This window comes from Lepisosteus platostomus, chromosome 14 (assembly GCF_059453375.1).
Source record: "Lepisosteus platostomus isolate fLepPlt1 chromosome 14, fLepPlt1.hap1, whole genome shotgun sequence".
In the NCBI taxonomy this organism is placed as follows: domain Eukaryota; kingdom Metazoa; phylum Chordata; class Actinopteri; order Semionotiformes; family Lepisosteidae; genus Lepisosteus; species Lepisosteus platostomus.
Genome location: NC_142624.1, coordinates 37,788,397 through 37,806,574, shown reverse-complemented (window position 1 = coordinate 37,806,574; position 18,178 = coordinate 37,788,397). Strand labels below are relative to the sequence as shown.

General features: G+C 40.7%; 1 protein-coding gene and 1 non-coding gene across 36 annotated transcripts in view; one reads left to right on the top strand and one right to left on the bottom strand.

Moving 5' to 3' along the window:
* Positions 1-18,178, bottom strand: part of clasp1a (cytoplasmic linker associated protein 1a) — a 98,650-nt gene that overhangs the window by 61,644 nt on the left and 18,828 nt on the right. For all 35 annotated transcript variants that reach the window (XM_088606140.1, XM_088606141.1, XM_088606148.1 and 32 more), the window contains exons 3-8: positions 11,885-11,963; positions 11,624-11,727; positions 11,110-11,201; positions 10,564-10,639; positions 9,081-9,178; positions 1,911-1,981 (exon numbers count right to left, since the gene is read on the bottom strand). In XM_088606140.1, coding sequence (XP_088462266.1) covers positions 1,911-1,981; positions 9,081-9,178; positions 10,564-10,639; positions 11,110-11,201; positions 11,624-11,727; positions 11,885-11,963 — 520 coding nt within the window. The remainder of the gene's footprint in view (positions 1-1,910; positions 1,982-9,080; positions 9,179-10,563; positions 10,640-11,109; positions 11,202-11,623; positions 11,728-11,884; positions 11,964-18,178) is intronic.
* LOC148649451 (U4atac minor spliceosomal RNA) lies at positions 12,609-12,737 on the top strand. The gene has a single exon (XR_015926616.1). It is a non-coding gene; the product is annotated as a U4atac minor spliceosomal RNA (small nuclear RNA).

The following is an 18,178-nucleotide window of genomic DNA, read 5'->3' as shown; positions in this document are numbered from 1 at the left end:
TAGCACATATAAGACTATCACCACACTAGGGCACTATACAAAATTTTGGTCCAGGGAACAGTGCCACCTACAACTTCAACACCAACAGTCTGATTTTATTTAGATATATCCCAGTATTGACCAGACACAGTCTAGCTTAGCTTCTCAGATCTGAGGGGGTCAAGCTCATAATTCTGCTATTAGCTATTATTGAGTATTAGTAAGTAATAGAAAAGGCAGCACATGCAGTAATAACAGCAGCAATTAATAATTATTTTAATTGTCTTTACTTCTTGATTGCGAGTTACACCATGTTTTGCGAAGTATTAACTTCATATACCAAACAGCAACTCACCATCTCCTTAGTAATAAAAGTGAATGAGTGTTTATGAAAAACACGCAGTAGCAACTTTATAAATATTTTCAATTGGAAGCAAAAATCACATGTTAGTCCAATAGAAGTATATTATAAGATCACTGATCGTAAGAACAATACAACTAATCAGTAACACCAAGATTATGGATCTCTAATGGGGGGGGGGGGGGGATAAGAATTGTACTGGAAATGATGTAATTAAGTTGAGGTTAATACAACTGCAAAAAGAAAACATTTCAAACTGAAGAATAAAATCAACGTATCATGACCACTTTAGAAGTGAATGACTTCTTACTCAATACAGATTCAAGAGTCAGTTCAAACCTCCTAAAAGTTGAGTAATAATGGTTCTCGCAAAGCCCCCCCCCCGTTTCTCTACTTTTTGCAGATTTTAAGAACAAGAAACAACCAGCAGAGCTCCACGTTCCACTACATATTTGCTCCCCTATCGCCAGGTACACAAACACCAGGTACTACAAAACACGTGTAAAAATCCAAAATCGTTCCACCGCCACGTAATGAACGTCCAGCAAGCACTTGAGGCGATTCTCCTCTGCCCCCGTGCCACTGCTGACCGCCTTGGGGCGATACCCTCAGAGGAGGGCCCACAGGCTTCCCAACACGAGAACTGCCACTCTGCTGTCCGCCTGCTGGACAGGCACCATGTCTCTGTGGCATTGTGCACCGTTCGGACGAGAAACAAAGAATTCAGGGCCTTTCCTTTCCCCTGCTGAAGCGGCCCTTAAAGAGCACGCGCTGGAGAGAAGCCACGTTTCCACACAGCATTCCCCCCCCCAAAGACAAAAAAAAAACTGATCAGAATTTCTGAATTCACCGGAAACCGACTAAATTCCCCATCTCGTCACACCACTGCACATCCGACGGCCCCGTTAAATTTTGCAGCACTCTGAACGCGGAGGAGGAAAATAAAAAGACAAAGGAGAATCTTTTTTTTGTTTGCAAAATCGCAAAACTATCTTGTTGTGGTGTTTTTCCCCATTCGTAGGTTGTTCCTATATTTTCACCATATGCTAAAGGACAATGTGTTGTTCTGGTAGAAAACCATTCCCGTGCCCCGGAGACGACTGGAAAGAGAGGCAATGGCACTTTCTGGAGGAAAACCTCGACCTTGTTGAACAGGAAAACTGAATTTATCACTGGACACTGGCAGTCTTGCAGAGAAGCGCCTGTTCTTATCAGATCACACCACGGTAGTCTGCGATCATGAGGTATTTAATTATCCCCGTTCTGCCAACATTCCCCCCACCTCAGCAGATGTAACGAGCCAGCCCCAATGTTTAAACCACTCTGACAATCACAGCACAGGGCTGAGAAGCTGGTTGGTGAAACCCTGTCTCAGTGTCAGTGGTTTACAGTAATACATGCTGAAATAATTTAAGGACAGCAGCATTAATAAAAGCACAAAAATTGCCTAAACAAAGAAACAGTTTGTAACACTATTTTAAAGCTGTTTTATTCCCAAGGAAACCTCCAGATCACTACAGCGAGACGGTGGAAGAAACAGACTCCTGTGTAAGTGCAGGAGTTTACTCACCTGAGGCTGTGGACAGTATCATGTTGCCCGATTTTTGGACTTCATCAAATTTGGAAAAAATTACATTCAATCTGGAAAAAAAAAGAAATAAAAACATTTAAAAGGAAGATTACACAGATGGAAATATTTATTTTATACATCTACATTTCTCCCAAGGCTTACTTGTCCTAGAACCTGTCAAATAGGGAGTTTGATTGAGCTCAGCAAACATTTGCACAGCAGGACAAGACAGCTGACAAGGTGAGACAAGCAAATAGTCCCCTTGCCTATAGTACATACACACTTTAGATCATAGACTAATTATAATTAGATTATAGGCAAACATGTGCAAAAAATATTTTACACTGCTTATGTGCTGTGACTGGACAAGGGGCTAATTAATATTAAAACACATTTTAAGATAAAGTTCAAACTGTTAGCAACTTTTGCAACAGGTTGTTTACTTTTAGACCTCCATACTTTGGACTCAAAACAATAAAGTACAATTACAAGTAGATTAACAAGAGGGGTTGGCTGACCCACTTTGCACAAGGGGTTGTGCGAGTGTGGAACAAGCTGCCAGACATTTGGTTGAATCCAACCTTAGCTTCTTCTGAGAAACAACTAGATGAGATCCTCGGATCACAGAAAACAGGCTAGATCGGCCTCGTGGCCTCTCCTCCCATTTACAGCCTTCTTACTGGAATGAAAAAAAGAATCCGGAAAAAGCAAGAACCTTAGGTGCTAATAATTTATTTCTTCCCTTCTTATTTCTATAGATTGTTGTCACAAACCTCTGTAAAATGCGCATAACCTATTTAAATTTATGAAAAGTCAAATGAAAATATGCGACAAATGCTGTATAACAGGTTTATGACTAATATTAGTCTAATAGGTTTAGATTTACATCTGAGAAGAACAGATATTGTCAGCTGTTACTTTGGGGGGAAAAAAAAACATCTATTACATTGTGCTGCTATGATACAAGCTGATGTGCACGGAAATAAACCGAATACCAACTGATCTTCTTGATCACTTGTTAAAAGATACTAAAAACATAAGAAATGCCACAAGCGAGGGGGGTAATTAGAAGCTAACTGCTCCAGAACCTCATCCAGCCATTTCTTGAAATAAGCCAGGGTATCGGCTTCAACAGGGTACAAGGTCTGAAGGAATTAAACCTGAATTCCCCATCAACCTATTGAAGAGTATTTCATTCTCAGAAAGAAAAATGAAAATATCTGCATTGTGTCTCCACGGATCACAGAGTAAATCATAAAAATATACCAGATGGAGCTAATAACTCAGTCGACAAACCTTCTTCACACAGAGGGAATGAAGGGTTTGAAGTAACACACAATCCCACTACTTCGGGACCACAGCTGATATGCAGCAGAAACCTCCGATGACCCACTTTAGAAGCTATTGGGGACGAGTTGTATCAGATTCTCAGAAACTCTGGCACAGACCCTGCACTGGGCTTTACTACAGGAGCAGATAAGGATCGAGTCATTCATACCTTCTTTGTTGCAGCACTTGGTAAAAAAATAAATTCATTGAATTCATCTTCACTTGGTATAAAAAATTAAACGAACACACCTATTTCTCATGTGTGCTTCCTCTGTTTTCACTTTCTCTTTTTCAGAGCTGACCTTAAACTTTAAAAGCCGTTGCAAACAGAAAACTAGGAGCAGCTGGCAACTTGACAATAACACAATAAGGTTATTATCCAGGTACTCACGTTTCCTCCTTCATTGTGACCCTCTAAGGAGGTTACAGAAGATGTACAGATGATGTTTAGTATTTTATAAATGATGACTTACAATTAGTCGTGATAACCGGAATACAAGGGATGACCAATTCATAGATAAAATGAGACACTGGCACATTTTGCACAACCATGTATGACCACAGAATAATGTAACAACATCCCTTGATAGGCCCTTTCACATTCCAAAAACCTCTAACATCCCTAAAATGTAATATAACACACTGCCAAAAAAACAGAAAAGCAACTGCATGTACAGTATATAGAAAAGTTGAAATCTGGCATTGTTTTTTTCTAAACAGTAACTCTTCCTGAGTAATACTGACAGAGGACAGCAGACCATGATTTACCTCAACTGACCAAGCTGAGGAGCCATCATTTCAGTGCGTCAAGAAAACCCCAGCATGGTCACCATGTCATGTGAACTCACCAGCTTTGCTTTCATACAATCAAGCGTAAACATAAGAAGACTTACACAATGTTTCACAGCTGTACTGTCTATCATTCATGCTTTTACCAGTTTGGAACATTTAACAAAAGTCCTGCAAAATCCAATATGGTAGACATAACCATGTGACCCAATAATACCATTTTTGCTGATGGACAGATCTGCATAGGGCCTTCCCATTATGTGAAGTTAAGTGAAATCCAAAGTAATGTTTGATGTTGGAGTTTGATTGGTGCCTGAGAGCCATCATGGACGAGGAAAACAAAATTACTGAAATGGAAAGTACAATGAGTACCATGACTCAATTGTCAACTACACTTGTCCAGCATTTGGAAAGCGTAGGCATTTTAAAGTACAACCATAAAATGTAAAATGGCAGCCCGAAATGAGGTACAGTATGTGTAAACCAGCATAGTATCTGCAAAATATTTAGGAATCCTGAAGGTAATAGCTGCAAATACTCATGGGGATTTGAAAAAACACTTTCCTTTACAGTGGCTGAATAAAAGAAAAACTATTTTCATAAGCCATTCTGGCATGGAAACCCACAGTCAGCTTTTAAAACTTTGCAAAATGTGTCATTTGTTTTCAAAAGTTCTTTATTAACTTTACCACTACATTAAAAATAAAGCATTCCCCCCATGCTTACTGCTAAAATAGGTTTTCCTGATCTCAAGGAAACATAGAAGCAATGCTTTGCATTTTAATCAGTCAATACCCCAATGCAAGAGTATTTTTATCACCAAAGACCTAGATAAAAATGTCCTTAAGCTGACAGTATGGGTTTGCACTGACAGGGAAATGGCAGAGGCAATGATTTTGAGTCTTTGTTGCTAGTCTTCAGGAGCCAGAGATAGAGACAACAAAATTTGGGAGACAATCCGGAAGGGAGCTTAGGAAACTACAGTGCCTGAATCCAAAATGACAGTGTTCTCTGCTTAATCCACTACTATGTCATCCCAGAATATTAAAACTATAAAATTATCATTGTAAATGAGAAAAGATCTACATATATTATGTACATAAAGTCACTGAATGCTACTCTAGATTCCAAATCCTTACATATACCTAACATATTGCTATATACTTAGGCTTTTCAATAGACATACAGTAGGACTTAAAATACATTTACAAAAACAAAAAAACAAAACTATATGAATATTTTCTGAATATGAAGATCTAAAGAGATAGTAAATGAAATGCTTTCATATTGCATAGCTGTACGTACTGAATACTTAAAGCTTTATGAAGACACAGACCTTTGTTCAGCACAGTTGATTCAAAGTACTGCAAAAGCAAGAATGCCTACTTCATTTTTACCACGTGGAACACAGAGCGTTTCATGTAAAAGTGAAAGGGCTCACAATTTATGATTCCATTACCATTTTCTTAATTGCATACAAATTAAAGAGATAATGCAAAGATAAGATAAAAAACAACAGATAAACCTACCAAAGTGAGCGACACACACTGTGCGTCTTACAAAAGTATTCAGACACTGGCACACCCTTGTCAAAAGGGTAGATTGTAGTCTGTACAGGCACTATTTAAAATAAAAGCTATCATCTTTTAACATAGTCGCATTCAGTTTCCATTATATTGTTGCTTGAAAGTTTGCAGTCATGGCATCTTAAAGTAGCAATTTTTGGTGTATACACAATCTACTCTCTCATAAAAAGCAAAAATAAAAAATATGGAAAAAAATGAAAAAAGTCATGACTCCATATACTGCATCTCCAAATCCCTTTGCAGTGGAAAACTAAAATGATATTAGGTGCACAAAATCACCTTACTGACCCACACAAGTGGAGTGGGCACTGTCTGGGTTCAATGAGAGGGCTTCTCACGATTTCAGAATGAAATCACCCATCTCTGTGAGGATTCCTGGTCAGGTAGTGAAATTCAAGCAAAGAATCAGCAAAGCAAAGAGTCAACTGTAGCAGTTCTAAGCACCTGAAAGATAAAGTCATTAAAAAGCACAGATCAGTAGAAATGAACAAAAATATCAGTCACTGAATATCCATTCCTTGTGAGTTGAAGAATAAATTAAGATTGTGGCTTTCCTCAAGACCTCCTGAAGTCAAAAGTGTAGGAGATTATTTTAAGCATAAGTGACCGGATTCAATTTCATATATTAAATTTAAATACATGGTTGTTTTCCCAACACTAAATGAATAAAACAAAACAAAAATAAAAAAGCACAATAAAAATGAAGGAATTTTCCATAACAAAAGTTCACAGTGGGTTCACAGCAATTAGAAAAATAAAGTAAAAAATACCTACATGAAGTTACTTTGTCATTAATAAACGTTTCTGTTTAATCATCCCCCCCCAAATTACAAAACATTTGTTTCAAATTAGTACAGTTCCTAAACGTCCCTCTTCGCTGTGCTCGGTGATTGTATCCTAGCTTTGGGGGCTGTACATTTAGTTAGCGATCAAGTACAAGGGAAGTCAAAAAGACCACGTTTGGAAAGCCTCTGGCTTTCTGTTTATGAATCTGAAAGTTGTGTTTCAGGTGCTGCAATGAGAACGAAGCTATCATGTCCCAAGTAGGCCAAACTAGACACGAGCTGGGCATGAAACGTCCAGGTGACAACGCACTTTATGCAGATTACAAGCAGTACTTCCAGGTTTACAAGAGACTAGATGCAATAGAGGAAAAAAAACAGCAACAAGAAAAATCAAAAGAGATGAACACACTGAATCTCAACCCATGTTCCCAATTTAAGTGCTGATGAAAGGCTGGCAGCAACCATGTGTAACATAGCAAGATAATCACAGCTGAAAAGCACCAGGCTGGTCTGTAGGAATGTGAGACTTTGGCACAACAGCTAATTCAATCAAAAACTTTATCAGCTACGGATTAAGTCACTCAGGGTTCAAAGCAAAAAATGGATCCACAGCAGCCACTGCAGATAAGATTGCACACTTTGCCCAGGGAGCTCAACACACTGTTACAGCTTCTTGTGCAAGATGATGATGATGAAGATGACAAAAGCAGCTTCTTCTGCTATGGGCTGGTGTCCCATGTGGGCACAGTCTCGCCTCATGCCCTATGCCCTGTGCCTGCTGGGTTAGGCTCTGGCTCAGTGTGACCCTCGAAGGTCAGAAGAGAACAGAAAAGGGAAGGGTGAAATACACATTTTTAATTTTATATCGCACCTTTCACAGCATCATCTCGAGGTGCTTTCCAACAAAACGAGCAGTACAGATACAGGAAGTTCAAGGGGAATGAAAGACATAGTATGCAAGTGAGTGTTAAGGCAGGACTTGCAAGACGCAATGTGGACTTGGAGATCATTCCGCAGCCTCGAGGTTGCTGGACAGACGGCACAGTCTCCCAGCATTCGCAACCTGTTCCCTGGTTTTAGTGAGTGAAAAAATCCAGAGACCGAAAAGCACAAATGACTTGTGGGCATCTAGAGGGTTAACCGTTCCCAGATGCAGTCAGGAGTCGACCCACTGATACACCAGGATGGACCAGGGTTGCTGTTCCCCCACTTTCTATGTCACATCGCAGGGTCTTATGTTGAGGAAGTTTTATTAAATTAGACACATGTCACCCACTATTATCCCGCCAGTCCATGGATCCCCAAATTTGCCTCACAGCACGGCACTAATAATCCGTGTCAACCACTTCCATGCCAACACTCACCCAGCTCTTTCTACACTGCTGTCAGAGCAAGCCAGTCATTCAACAAGCTAACAAGGAGCTGTTAGATCATGGATTCTGTACCAGCACTATATAGCACAAGCCTTTCCTGCCGTTACTCTCCACGATGTCGATGCATCTTCTCACTTCCTACCCAGCGTCATGATTTATCCATCGCAGCTCTTAGTCTCAAAGGGTCAGATTACAGAACTGTTCTCTCAGCACGGTACAGGGCTCAGTCCATCTGAAATGCTGTTGTGCCAGATTGTCAGAAGACTCCATTCCCACACAGCCCAATAAGATAAAAGGAACTAAAAGGACACTCCAGAGATCCAAAGAGCCCCATGTTCTTGGCTGAAACCAGCAACGAGGAAAAACTAACTTTATTACAGGTAAGCCAAGAATGGCTTATCATATACAGTATGTTCAAAATTCTCTACCAAAAGGCTTTTTTCAGTGAAAACCAGGCTTAAAGCAACCAATAATCTGGTTTATGATTTGATTTTATCCCATCATTTTAAGATAATTGTCATTCTCTATATAGTAAAGGCTCTAGTTAATTAAATAAAACTTATTTAGGTAAACGTATGCCAATATTAAATAAAATATGTCATGCTTAAAAGTGATAAAAATAATTATTTACTGCACTGGCAGGAGTGTAACCTGTAGTAAAATAATTGCATACATGTTGACCAGACAGCACTGCATTTAATTCTTTTATAACACCAAAGTTCAGATTAAAAAAACGGTTTATAAATTAAATAATTATTCAGTTTCTGTCATCTGGTAGAAAACTGGCCTTTAACTGACAAGAAAGTCCAGGATGGTAACATAACAGCTGAGTCATGCTTGCTTAAAATTAGGGGCTAAATTCTTTCTAAATTAAATGGTGACCTAACCAACAGACGGCCCATGGAACAATAACGACACTCCCAAAGCCTGCATGGACCCACAGCTATAGTAAATGAAATGTAAATTTCAAAAAGTCAATGAAAGGAAAATGTCGCACAGACTGCAGCAAAATTAACATGCACTGCCTGATTTCCTCTAAACACCAAAGTTAATCTATTTTTAAGGAAATCCAGTTTCAGGTCTGATGAGCCCAAATATGTCCTCGGGTTTTTATGAGTAACGGTGACTATTAAATGATTAAAAGCTGCTTACAAAGTGCAGGACAGCCACACGAGAGCTAGGACCTAGAAGCACAGTCCCGAGGGAATTTCGTATTCTGTGACCGCGCCGGCAGCACGTCCCCAAGGCGCGTGCAGAGAGGAGGAGCCCACTGCAGCCCCTGCGGCGAGCAGTGCAGAGAGGACGTACCGTGACTGTGGTAATCCCTTCTTACTGAGATCCACCCGCACTCTCTCCCCTACATGTCTGTAGATCTCCACAAGGCTGGTCATCGCCCCATCCCGCACCTGCGGACAAACACACAAACACCCCTCTCAGCGGATAATACATCCTGGGTGAAAAAAGGCTCATACAGAACTCATTGAAAACGTAGTTTCTTTCTTTTACAAAACAAACTCAAAAGGGTTTGAAAAACCACAAATTATTTTTCATTCTCCAAATTAATACTTCTCAGTTAAATCTGGCCTGCTACAAGCATCACATCCCTCCCCCAAGTGGAAGTTTCTGAGACTAGTGAAGCTGCGTTTCTACTTGAAGAACAGACATTTCAGAATCGAAACATCCAATGCCTTGAGAAACTATTCAGACCCTTGTACAGTTTCACATTTTGCTGCTTTCAACTTTGCTGACATGACGCTTTGAACTTGTTATACACAAAGCTTACTCCACACACTCAAAGCAAAAAACAAGAAGTAAACAGCCGTTTAATATGAAAGAAAAATGGTATGATTTAAAACGTTTTCTAACCCTTTGCTGTGGCAAACAAATTCTCTGATCAGTAATTAAATCTCAGTAACACAATAAATTGATTGATGGTAGCGCAAAGATTTTACAAAATCTGAATTAAGCACAAAATGGTGGACTTTGGGGAAAACTGCAAACTTAGGAAACCAGAGAGGGAGGCCACTGTGAGGCCGGTGACACATTTAAAAGAGTTACAGAGTTCAATGGTAGAAAATGTGCATCAGTCAGTAATACCAAGCACTCTTCACTAAACTAGCCTGCAAGAAAGACTTCCAGTTGCAATTGTGCTGCCACCAAATACAGAGCTCACGGGTCTGAAAACGTACGCAATCAACATATTTCAGTTTTCGCCGAAATTTTACTGTGACTATCTTACATCTCACCCTTAGAAATCTTTGATTCGAGCATTCAGGTTTTGAAGCAAATATTAGAAATATAAAACTGTGCAAACATGTAATAGGTAATTTAATGTACTGGAATACACTAGGAATACTTTTGCAAGACACTGTAGTAGAAGGCAGGACGTTAAGATGTAAATGAAAATAATGAAGGCAATCATTTTAAGTAGTAAAGCACACAATACATTTTATAGACTTGCTAGTTTTCAAAGCACAGTATGCTTATAAAACAACATGACCATTTCTTGGTCTAAACGTGACTCATTTCCACCACTGTTGTGTTGCCAGATTTTAATCCCTTCATTCCCTTCAGTTTTGGTGCTTTTTCTACCAGCAGATGGCACTCCAGCAAGAGTGCAACTCTCTTGGTCACCAACAGAGGGCTCTATACGCCTTTTTAGGACACCACCAAAGTAGTGTTTACCGCATACCTTAAAATTGTTAGCCTGTCACGCGTTAAACTGTAACACATGCTTAAAACTAAATTAACTGCATTCAAATGCATATCAAAAACCAGAAGCATACTTTACCTGAGACGTTGGATCTCCTAAGAGGTTACATATATGGGGCACAATTTTACTTAGTGTCAAACCTTGAGCTCCATACCTATAAAGAAAAATGGAAAGGTTTGGTTAAATACCAGTAGAGCAGGTGTTTTACTCATCAGCAACCCCACTGTCAGACCTTGTTCCTGTGTGTGTGTGTGAACTCCCATTCTCTGTATGTGGTCTTCCTCGCTGTTGTTAGAGTTAGGAAAGTAAATTCCAAAATTAAACTCAAATCAAGTGATGAAAAGACCATATTTCTCTGACTCTTCTGTATGATGTACAACTGGCCCCCAGATGACATTTCGCACTCGAGGGCGGGTGGCAGCGTTTGTATTGTAAACACAACATGCAACAGGAGGAAGAAACTGTTCAGCACTCAGAATGCCAACAGCATGAAACAACAATGGCAAAAAATAACATCTAAATGAAAAGAGTTTAAAAACTTCACATTTGGAAGAAACAGGTTTACAATTGAGCCCTATTCGATTTCCCATTTTATTTCATGGTCGGCGCTTGCCAATAACTCACGTATTTAGTGTTGCAATAAGGCAAAGGCAGACTCCTTCTCGGGTTCGATTGTTCTTGTGTTTGAAGCCTCCCAGCATCCGATCCCACACATACTGCAGAAAGACCCAGGGTACGTTCATCCAGAGGCATCGGGAGAGAAACACAGTAGCCCCTTGAGAAATTCTCACTGCTGTCCCTCTCCACACACAGGCTGACTAAAGCTGCAAACCAACCCAGGACGTTCCTACACAAGGTCCCTGTGCCGGACGTTGTTTTTTTTTAAATAAGGGACCACAAATCTAGTTGTTTCTTGCCTTTTCATGTCTGAAAAAAATCGGATTATTCTGCTTTCATGAATATGATGAATTACGATCCACTACTGCGACCACTGTTGATTATCCCCCCGAAAGCACCTCACAATAATACAAACTCCCGGCTCGGCTGGCTCACGTCGCTCTGGCCCAGCAGCTTCGAGAGCCAACAGGCCAGAGGGCCACGCTGCAGGTAAAAGCCCCCAGACGGGGGCGCCACTCGCCTGTGGGTTAGCAGCTTGTTCCATGATCTTCAACAGCAGGGCCTGGTCTTGCTCTCGCACCTGGTCCTTCGCATCCCCTAACCGGTCTATCAGACTGGGCAGGACTGCGGGGAGGAGCACACAACACAGACGTCAGCTCCTAGAGAGGTCAGGGGGCACCCGTTCTCTCTGCGCCCCTAAACGCCCGAGATCCGAAATGGCCGGAAACGCAATATTGTAGAAGAGACATCCCAGCTCCCCCTGGGGGAGGGGCGGCCGTACCTGTGCCGATCTGTGTCCTGAAGCGCTCCTGCAGCCTCGTCACCAGGGCAGACAGAATGTCCATTCCCAGCAAAGCCACCTGAGGGCAGGAAAGGGGCAGGCGTCAGCGGAACTGAGTGATGACGGCTTATTCAGGATAAAAAAGGATTGCCACTTTCAAGGTCGTTAATGGTGGGAGATGAATGACACGTTTTTTTTAAAGCTGCAATAAAATATGAAATACATAAAAATATTTTCTGCCTACAAAGGATGCATGACTTTCTTAAAGCATGACTACTACATTACTGTGGTAAAACGACAGCATACAATATTTTAGAACTATACACTGTATTCAGGTAGCAGTGAATGACTATTCAACAAAAAGTCAACACAAAATAAAAAAACTTAATTAAAAAGTCATATATTTGTTAATGAAAAACAATATTTATTAGATATAAACTTGTTTCGATATACACCTCAATCAGAACCTCGTCAATCGTTCCCGTTTAATATTTAAAATACTGTCGCAAAGGATTGTGGGTAGTGGTGGTTTTTTGTACAAAAAGGGCCAGAACAGAGGCACGTAATGAACAGCTGCCACCGAAAGCAACACGGAAACACTTTAAACACGTTTAGGGTCAGAAAGAGATACAGCTACGAGGTATAACTACATATTACATTTCAAACCATAGATCGGTAGACATGGGCTGACCTGTACTCTGCTGCTACCGTCTACAAATCGGTAACTATCCTTGTCTTGGGGTGGCGCGGCTACTCAATGAGCGTCTAGCGAGAGCAGCCCTGCTAACACCATACCAACACATTCGCATCACCTGGACAATCTTGCCCAGGCAATGGTGCAATTTTTGGAACCTTTTATTAACCAGTGGGAAAAAGAATAGAACATAAGTTACATAGCACTGCCCTCTAATGGCGTGAATCAGTACTTCCGTCATCGGCAAGATTTTTCTCATCAAGTCAGGATGAAGCGGACATGACTATTAAACGTATTATATCACTGAGATGATAGGTGCAAAGTTATGTTGTTATACAGAAAAGGGTTTAATAGTTATTGGATATAGGCTCTCCACTCTCACACTGACTTTATTTGACCAATTCATGCCATGTTAACATACTACTATAGTAATAGTAATACCATGATAGTAATATGGTAACAGATACTCCCATTTTATATAAAACAGGTTAATCCCAATATACATCCTCCGATCTTCACTCCAACAGAAGTCACTGTAAACATTACACCTACTGTATATTCAAACTTAGTAATAAGAAATAACCAGTTCATTGAGTTTTTAAATTGATTGTTTAAAACTATTAATTGGGAATGACAAGCCGTGTCAAAAAACTGGCAAAAAAATAAGGGTGTCTGTACTCTCGCTGCAGATTAATTTCAAAGGAATTTGCATTACTCACAGCTATTTAAAACCTACACCAATCTACAAGCCTGATTCGCTGGAGCTCCAAGCACGGGAAAATCTAGTAATTACAGGCCTGACGATCCAGAAACAAAGAACAGATCTGAATTTTCACATCAAACTCCACTAATTCCTACTGTAATTAAGGGGTTCCAATAATTGCTCTCTTCTCTCCTTTTTAAAGAGACCCGTGCTCTTTTACCAACACGGCTGTGCGGCTGAAACCCCTTAAGGAGTCGGACTCTGCAGCTCCTCCTCACCTCCCTCCACAGCTGGCCTTTTGGCACGTCCCTGTGACAGCATCACCGAGAGACCCTCCTCTCCCAGAGCTGGTTGTGGGCCAGGAGCACTCCAGGGCTCCTTGCTCGCTGCTGTGCCATCCCCCCTCGGCCTGCCTCTCTGCCATGCTTCCTTCAGCCTGCTCCACACTCCCTCCCCCAGGAAGCCAGCACCGTGCTGCCCTGCCCTGCCCACCCAGCTGATGTCTTTCCAGTGTTATAGCCGTTATAACTCTTACTTTACGTGCTTTACCTAGAGTTTCACTGCAGGATTCTACCCCGCCAGCGAATCCTTCAGGACCGGTGGTGGCGATGCACTCGTCATTCCTCTCCCAGTTTAATTTGGTCTTCTTGAATCTAAGCTTCTTTTTCACCTTCATCTTGTGCGCTATTTCTAAATCTGCTATGAGCAATTACCCCATTCTGCATCGAGACGCCGCAAATCAATTCTGACTCAATTCCAAAGGCTGGTCGCAACTCATCTGACATGTAGGGACAGACTGGGAACCGGGGTAATATCAGGGTAATACCAAGCAGCTGGATCCCAAAGTGTAGGTCAGGATTTGAAACTATATCTGGAACACAAAGGTGATAAATAGGTGAACAGATATCGCCACAAAGCTCCACCCTTACTAGAAAAACCACTTCTAAGTCCAGTAATAATGGGCCTGATGAATCCCAGCCGATGTGACAGGTGAAATGATTTTGATAAGCTCGGAGAGCCACACATTGGCCTTTTAACAATGGAAAAGAAACACACAGAGCAGGGTGCTCACTAAAAACCAGAACTCTTCATGACCAGGGGCAATGGAAATGTTTTAAACCACCGATGCATCTCTCGTACAAGCAAAATGAATCAATACTTCATTCTATTCTGAATGCAGAGAAAATGTGGGCTTCTCACATTAAAAAAGCTCTTAAATCTTAACATTGCTCTAGGTAGTAGTATATTATATTTCTCACTGAATATTAAATAAACATTGTCTTGCTACCCTTGTACCTAACGTCTAAAAAAAAATCTGAAAAAGAACAACAACTTCTGATATTACACTAGCTGTTATATTAATATTTAAAAAGTGATTACCCACAGTTCCGGGGTCAACAGTCTTGCTGAAATAAGTGCTCAGAGTCACTGCTGTTCAGTTACATCTGATTCGGAGGGATCACGCTATACTTTTTACTTGTTCATCTATCATCGTGATTGTGTGAAAACTATTAATAAACAACCAGTCCACAGATGGGACTAATATATTGTCCTTGCTCTCCTGACCACTGACAATGTGTAACACTCATCGTGGACATTGGTGTTCCATAATCAGTCATCCTAGTGACTGAGAGGGCATTGTGAATCTGGCACCATCTCCATTTACTGCACCAGGCAACAGTGAGCTGTGGTGGTCATGTCCTGCCTGAAACGGGGCTTTTTCCTGAAGAAACAGAAACTCTATCTCACTCATGTAAAAGCACAGAAACTTATCCCCTCACTTTAGTGAATAAAAACACCCACAAGCAGCTGTCTGAATTTTCCCTCAAGAAATTAGTTCCATTTGTCATTCTGAATGGAAGCAGTTCAGCAATACTGAAGTGTAGTAGAAAAAATCTTCTTTGCTGTAGATACTAAAACATTTTTATGATTTGCTACATCTCCAGATATCTTGAAGCTATTTAGTAATTGAGGGTTTCCATCTCATAGTATAACTGGGAAGAAAAAGCAAGTCCCCTTTAATTGTATTTTTACAATTGTAATTGTAAACTTTAAAGGCAAGTTTAAGACAGCACTGTTATACTGGAAATATGATTTTGTTCTTGAAGCTGCAGTACTCAGTTTTGCAACATTAGTGAAATGTCAAAGATTTGGAAAGTCCTTTTAAACCTTTCAAAGCATTTAAACCCTTTCTCAGCAGGGCCCTTTAATTCTTGCAAATCACTTTACATAATTATAAACCATGGACACTTAAGTCACTTTAGCCACCCAGGTTTAATGACAAAAAGCTTTCACAAACTAAACCTTAATTGAAAAAAAAAACACTCCTTCTGTCAATATTTCACCTGTCTGCCAGTCCCTGTAAGAGGATTCCATTGGTATACGTACAGAAGTCTCACATCCAGAACCTTCAGTGCAGGTGCCCTATCTCAGTAATGCACGATTCTCAGAAGGACACCAACAGGACAGCAAGCAAAACGCATGCTGGCTTTTCCAACTTTCGAAATATTCGGAAAAAGAAGAATCGGAATTCTTCAGTAAAACAGGAACCAAATCTTCTAAAGCAGTCTTTAATTAATAACATGTTCTTAATGTAGTGTTCAATAAGTGATAACAGTAGAAGTTCCATATTTCAAGAATGGGTGTACAAGCCTTGGACCTCTCAGTACCTTTACAATGCAGACCTTGCTTTACAATCTGGGATTTAAGGGTCATTCGGCTAAGTGTGAGGCTACAAACTGACTATCTCTAGAGGATCAGACACTAGAGGATTTAACTCTCACTCTATTTCTCTCCAGCTGATAAGACTGGTGTTTTCAGTACTTCACAAGTCTGGGAAAATACTGCATCTATGAAGGAGTTTACATCTAAGTGGACAATGCAGCTGCGTGTCACCAGGAAGCTTCCACAGGACACAGCCATTTTGGCTCTGCTCGGCAAGAATTGTCACTGAGCCAAAATGGATACTGATAGCTCAATAATTGAACACTGCAGTTGGCAAAGATACTCGAGGGCCCGGCTGAGAAATCTAGTAAAATCAGAACAGGGCTGTCTTTTGGGAAAAGAAATGCAAAAACAGAGGGGTTTTGATAAAAAAAAAGGTAGACAACACACAGTGAAACTCTGTTATGTGAGTTTTAGAGGAACAGATATAGCCCTATAGCAGAAAGGAAAAGACAACCTAAAGTATAAGCAGGACTCCAAAAAAGGGAGTCCTGCAGGACATCTCCTGAATTTCCATGCTTCACTTAAGGCCACAGTGAACTGAGTAAACTGAGTTCCACACTCTGCAATCCCTTAACATGCACAGAAGATATGCATTCTCTTAGCAGTGTCTCATCATACCCACTGCTGAGAACTTCACTAATATCTGCGACCAAGGCATCTCTCTCAGCCTTGTAGCACCATCTGCTGCAGCAGTCACATGTTAGGCCCGGCCTGCCTCACAGCTTTATTGATTTTTGCAGTGTTAGTCTGCTTCAGTACAACTACTGCATGTTTGCACGTGCCTTTTCGGCTACAGTTGGGGGAAACAATACCACTGTAATAGGGTATTTCTGACACTCAGAACTGACTGAAGCAAGTTAAATAAAAATCTAAACGAGCAGGCCGATTAATAAATCATCAATTAGTACTGGAGATGTTCTGGAGAGCTCAGCTGGAATGAAAACCAGCAGACTCTTACAATTTAATAGAGCATTAGTACTTTGAACTGGAAAAAAAAAACTCCATCCAAAAAACCTGCAATCCGATCTGGAAATCCTGTTAAACTCTATAGAATTTTAATCTGAGAAAGATACCCACTCTCAGGTTTATAAACAGCTCAACAACGACACAGACTGTGGAAAATGTCAGACGTACAGTACAAGGGCATTTTAACAGGCCACAGATGTGTGAGGACTGCAGAGCTCAATGCCAAATGATGTGCCCCCTCTGAACCACTGGCATTATCACACTGCCTGTGAGACTACACACACATCCTCCCTTTTCAGCAGCAGCCCTGAAAATACTGGCCACGCATCACTGGAGAAACCCCCCATCTGGAATCAGGGCATTTGATTCTGTTTTTTTTTTTATAAACTGCTGATGCCAGAAGCTGTCCACACCGCTTTCTCAGCAGAGGTGACATAAAAAGCACAGGATCACTCAGGGAAGTGGTCCTGAAGATGCTCACAATACCGTTGCTGTAATAATACATTTATAGTTTCATTTTATAGGCCAGCTGCAAAAGCAATCTCGGAGCACTTTAAAATACAGTCATTTCCAGTTACAGAAAAAACTTAAGATGACCTTTATTAAGATTAAGAACTTTTGCCACTTATTTATTCACAATCAGGAAATCTATTTCTAATGTTTTCAAAAGTGCACAGAAACCTACTTGGTCAATGATGCAATCTTAGTACTTCAAAATATAACCCCTATGTGCCCCCTTCATAATGACAGAAATTAGATTACTGGAGTTCCTTTATGTTTTAAGCACTGAGTGACAGCAGGCAAAATTATCCCCCCCACACTGATGCTGTCCTCTGAGAGACATTCATTTGATACAACTCTTCTTGTTTTTCTTATGAGATAACACGTCTATGCAGACAGGTCTCCAGATAGTGATGTTGTCCATTTTTCCTGATTCATCACAAGCTAAACACCTGGGTGCTGAATTAATGATCTATCTGATGGCTGGTTACATCTGTGGCCTCCTACAGCCCCCTCACATGGCATTTAACTTCTTGAAACATTTTGTTTTTAAACTCTCTGAAAGGGTGCGTAAATGTTTAGAGAAAGACGATAATTTGACAGGTTCACCCTCGGTGAACTGCTGTCCTCGTTTCATGATCTGCTGGGCTGCCCCGAGCTGGATGCCCTTGTCTGCTCTGCCGACGGGTGTGTGCTCTCTTCA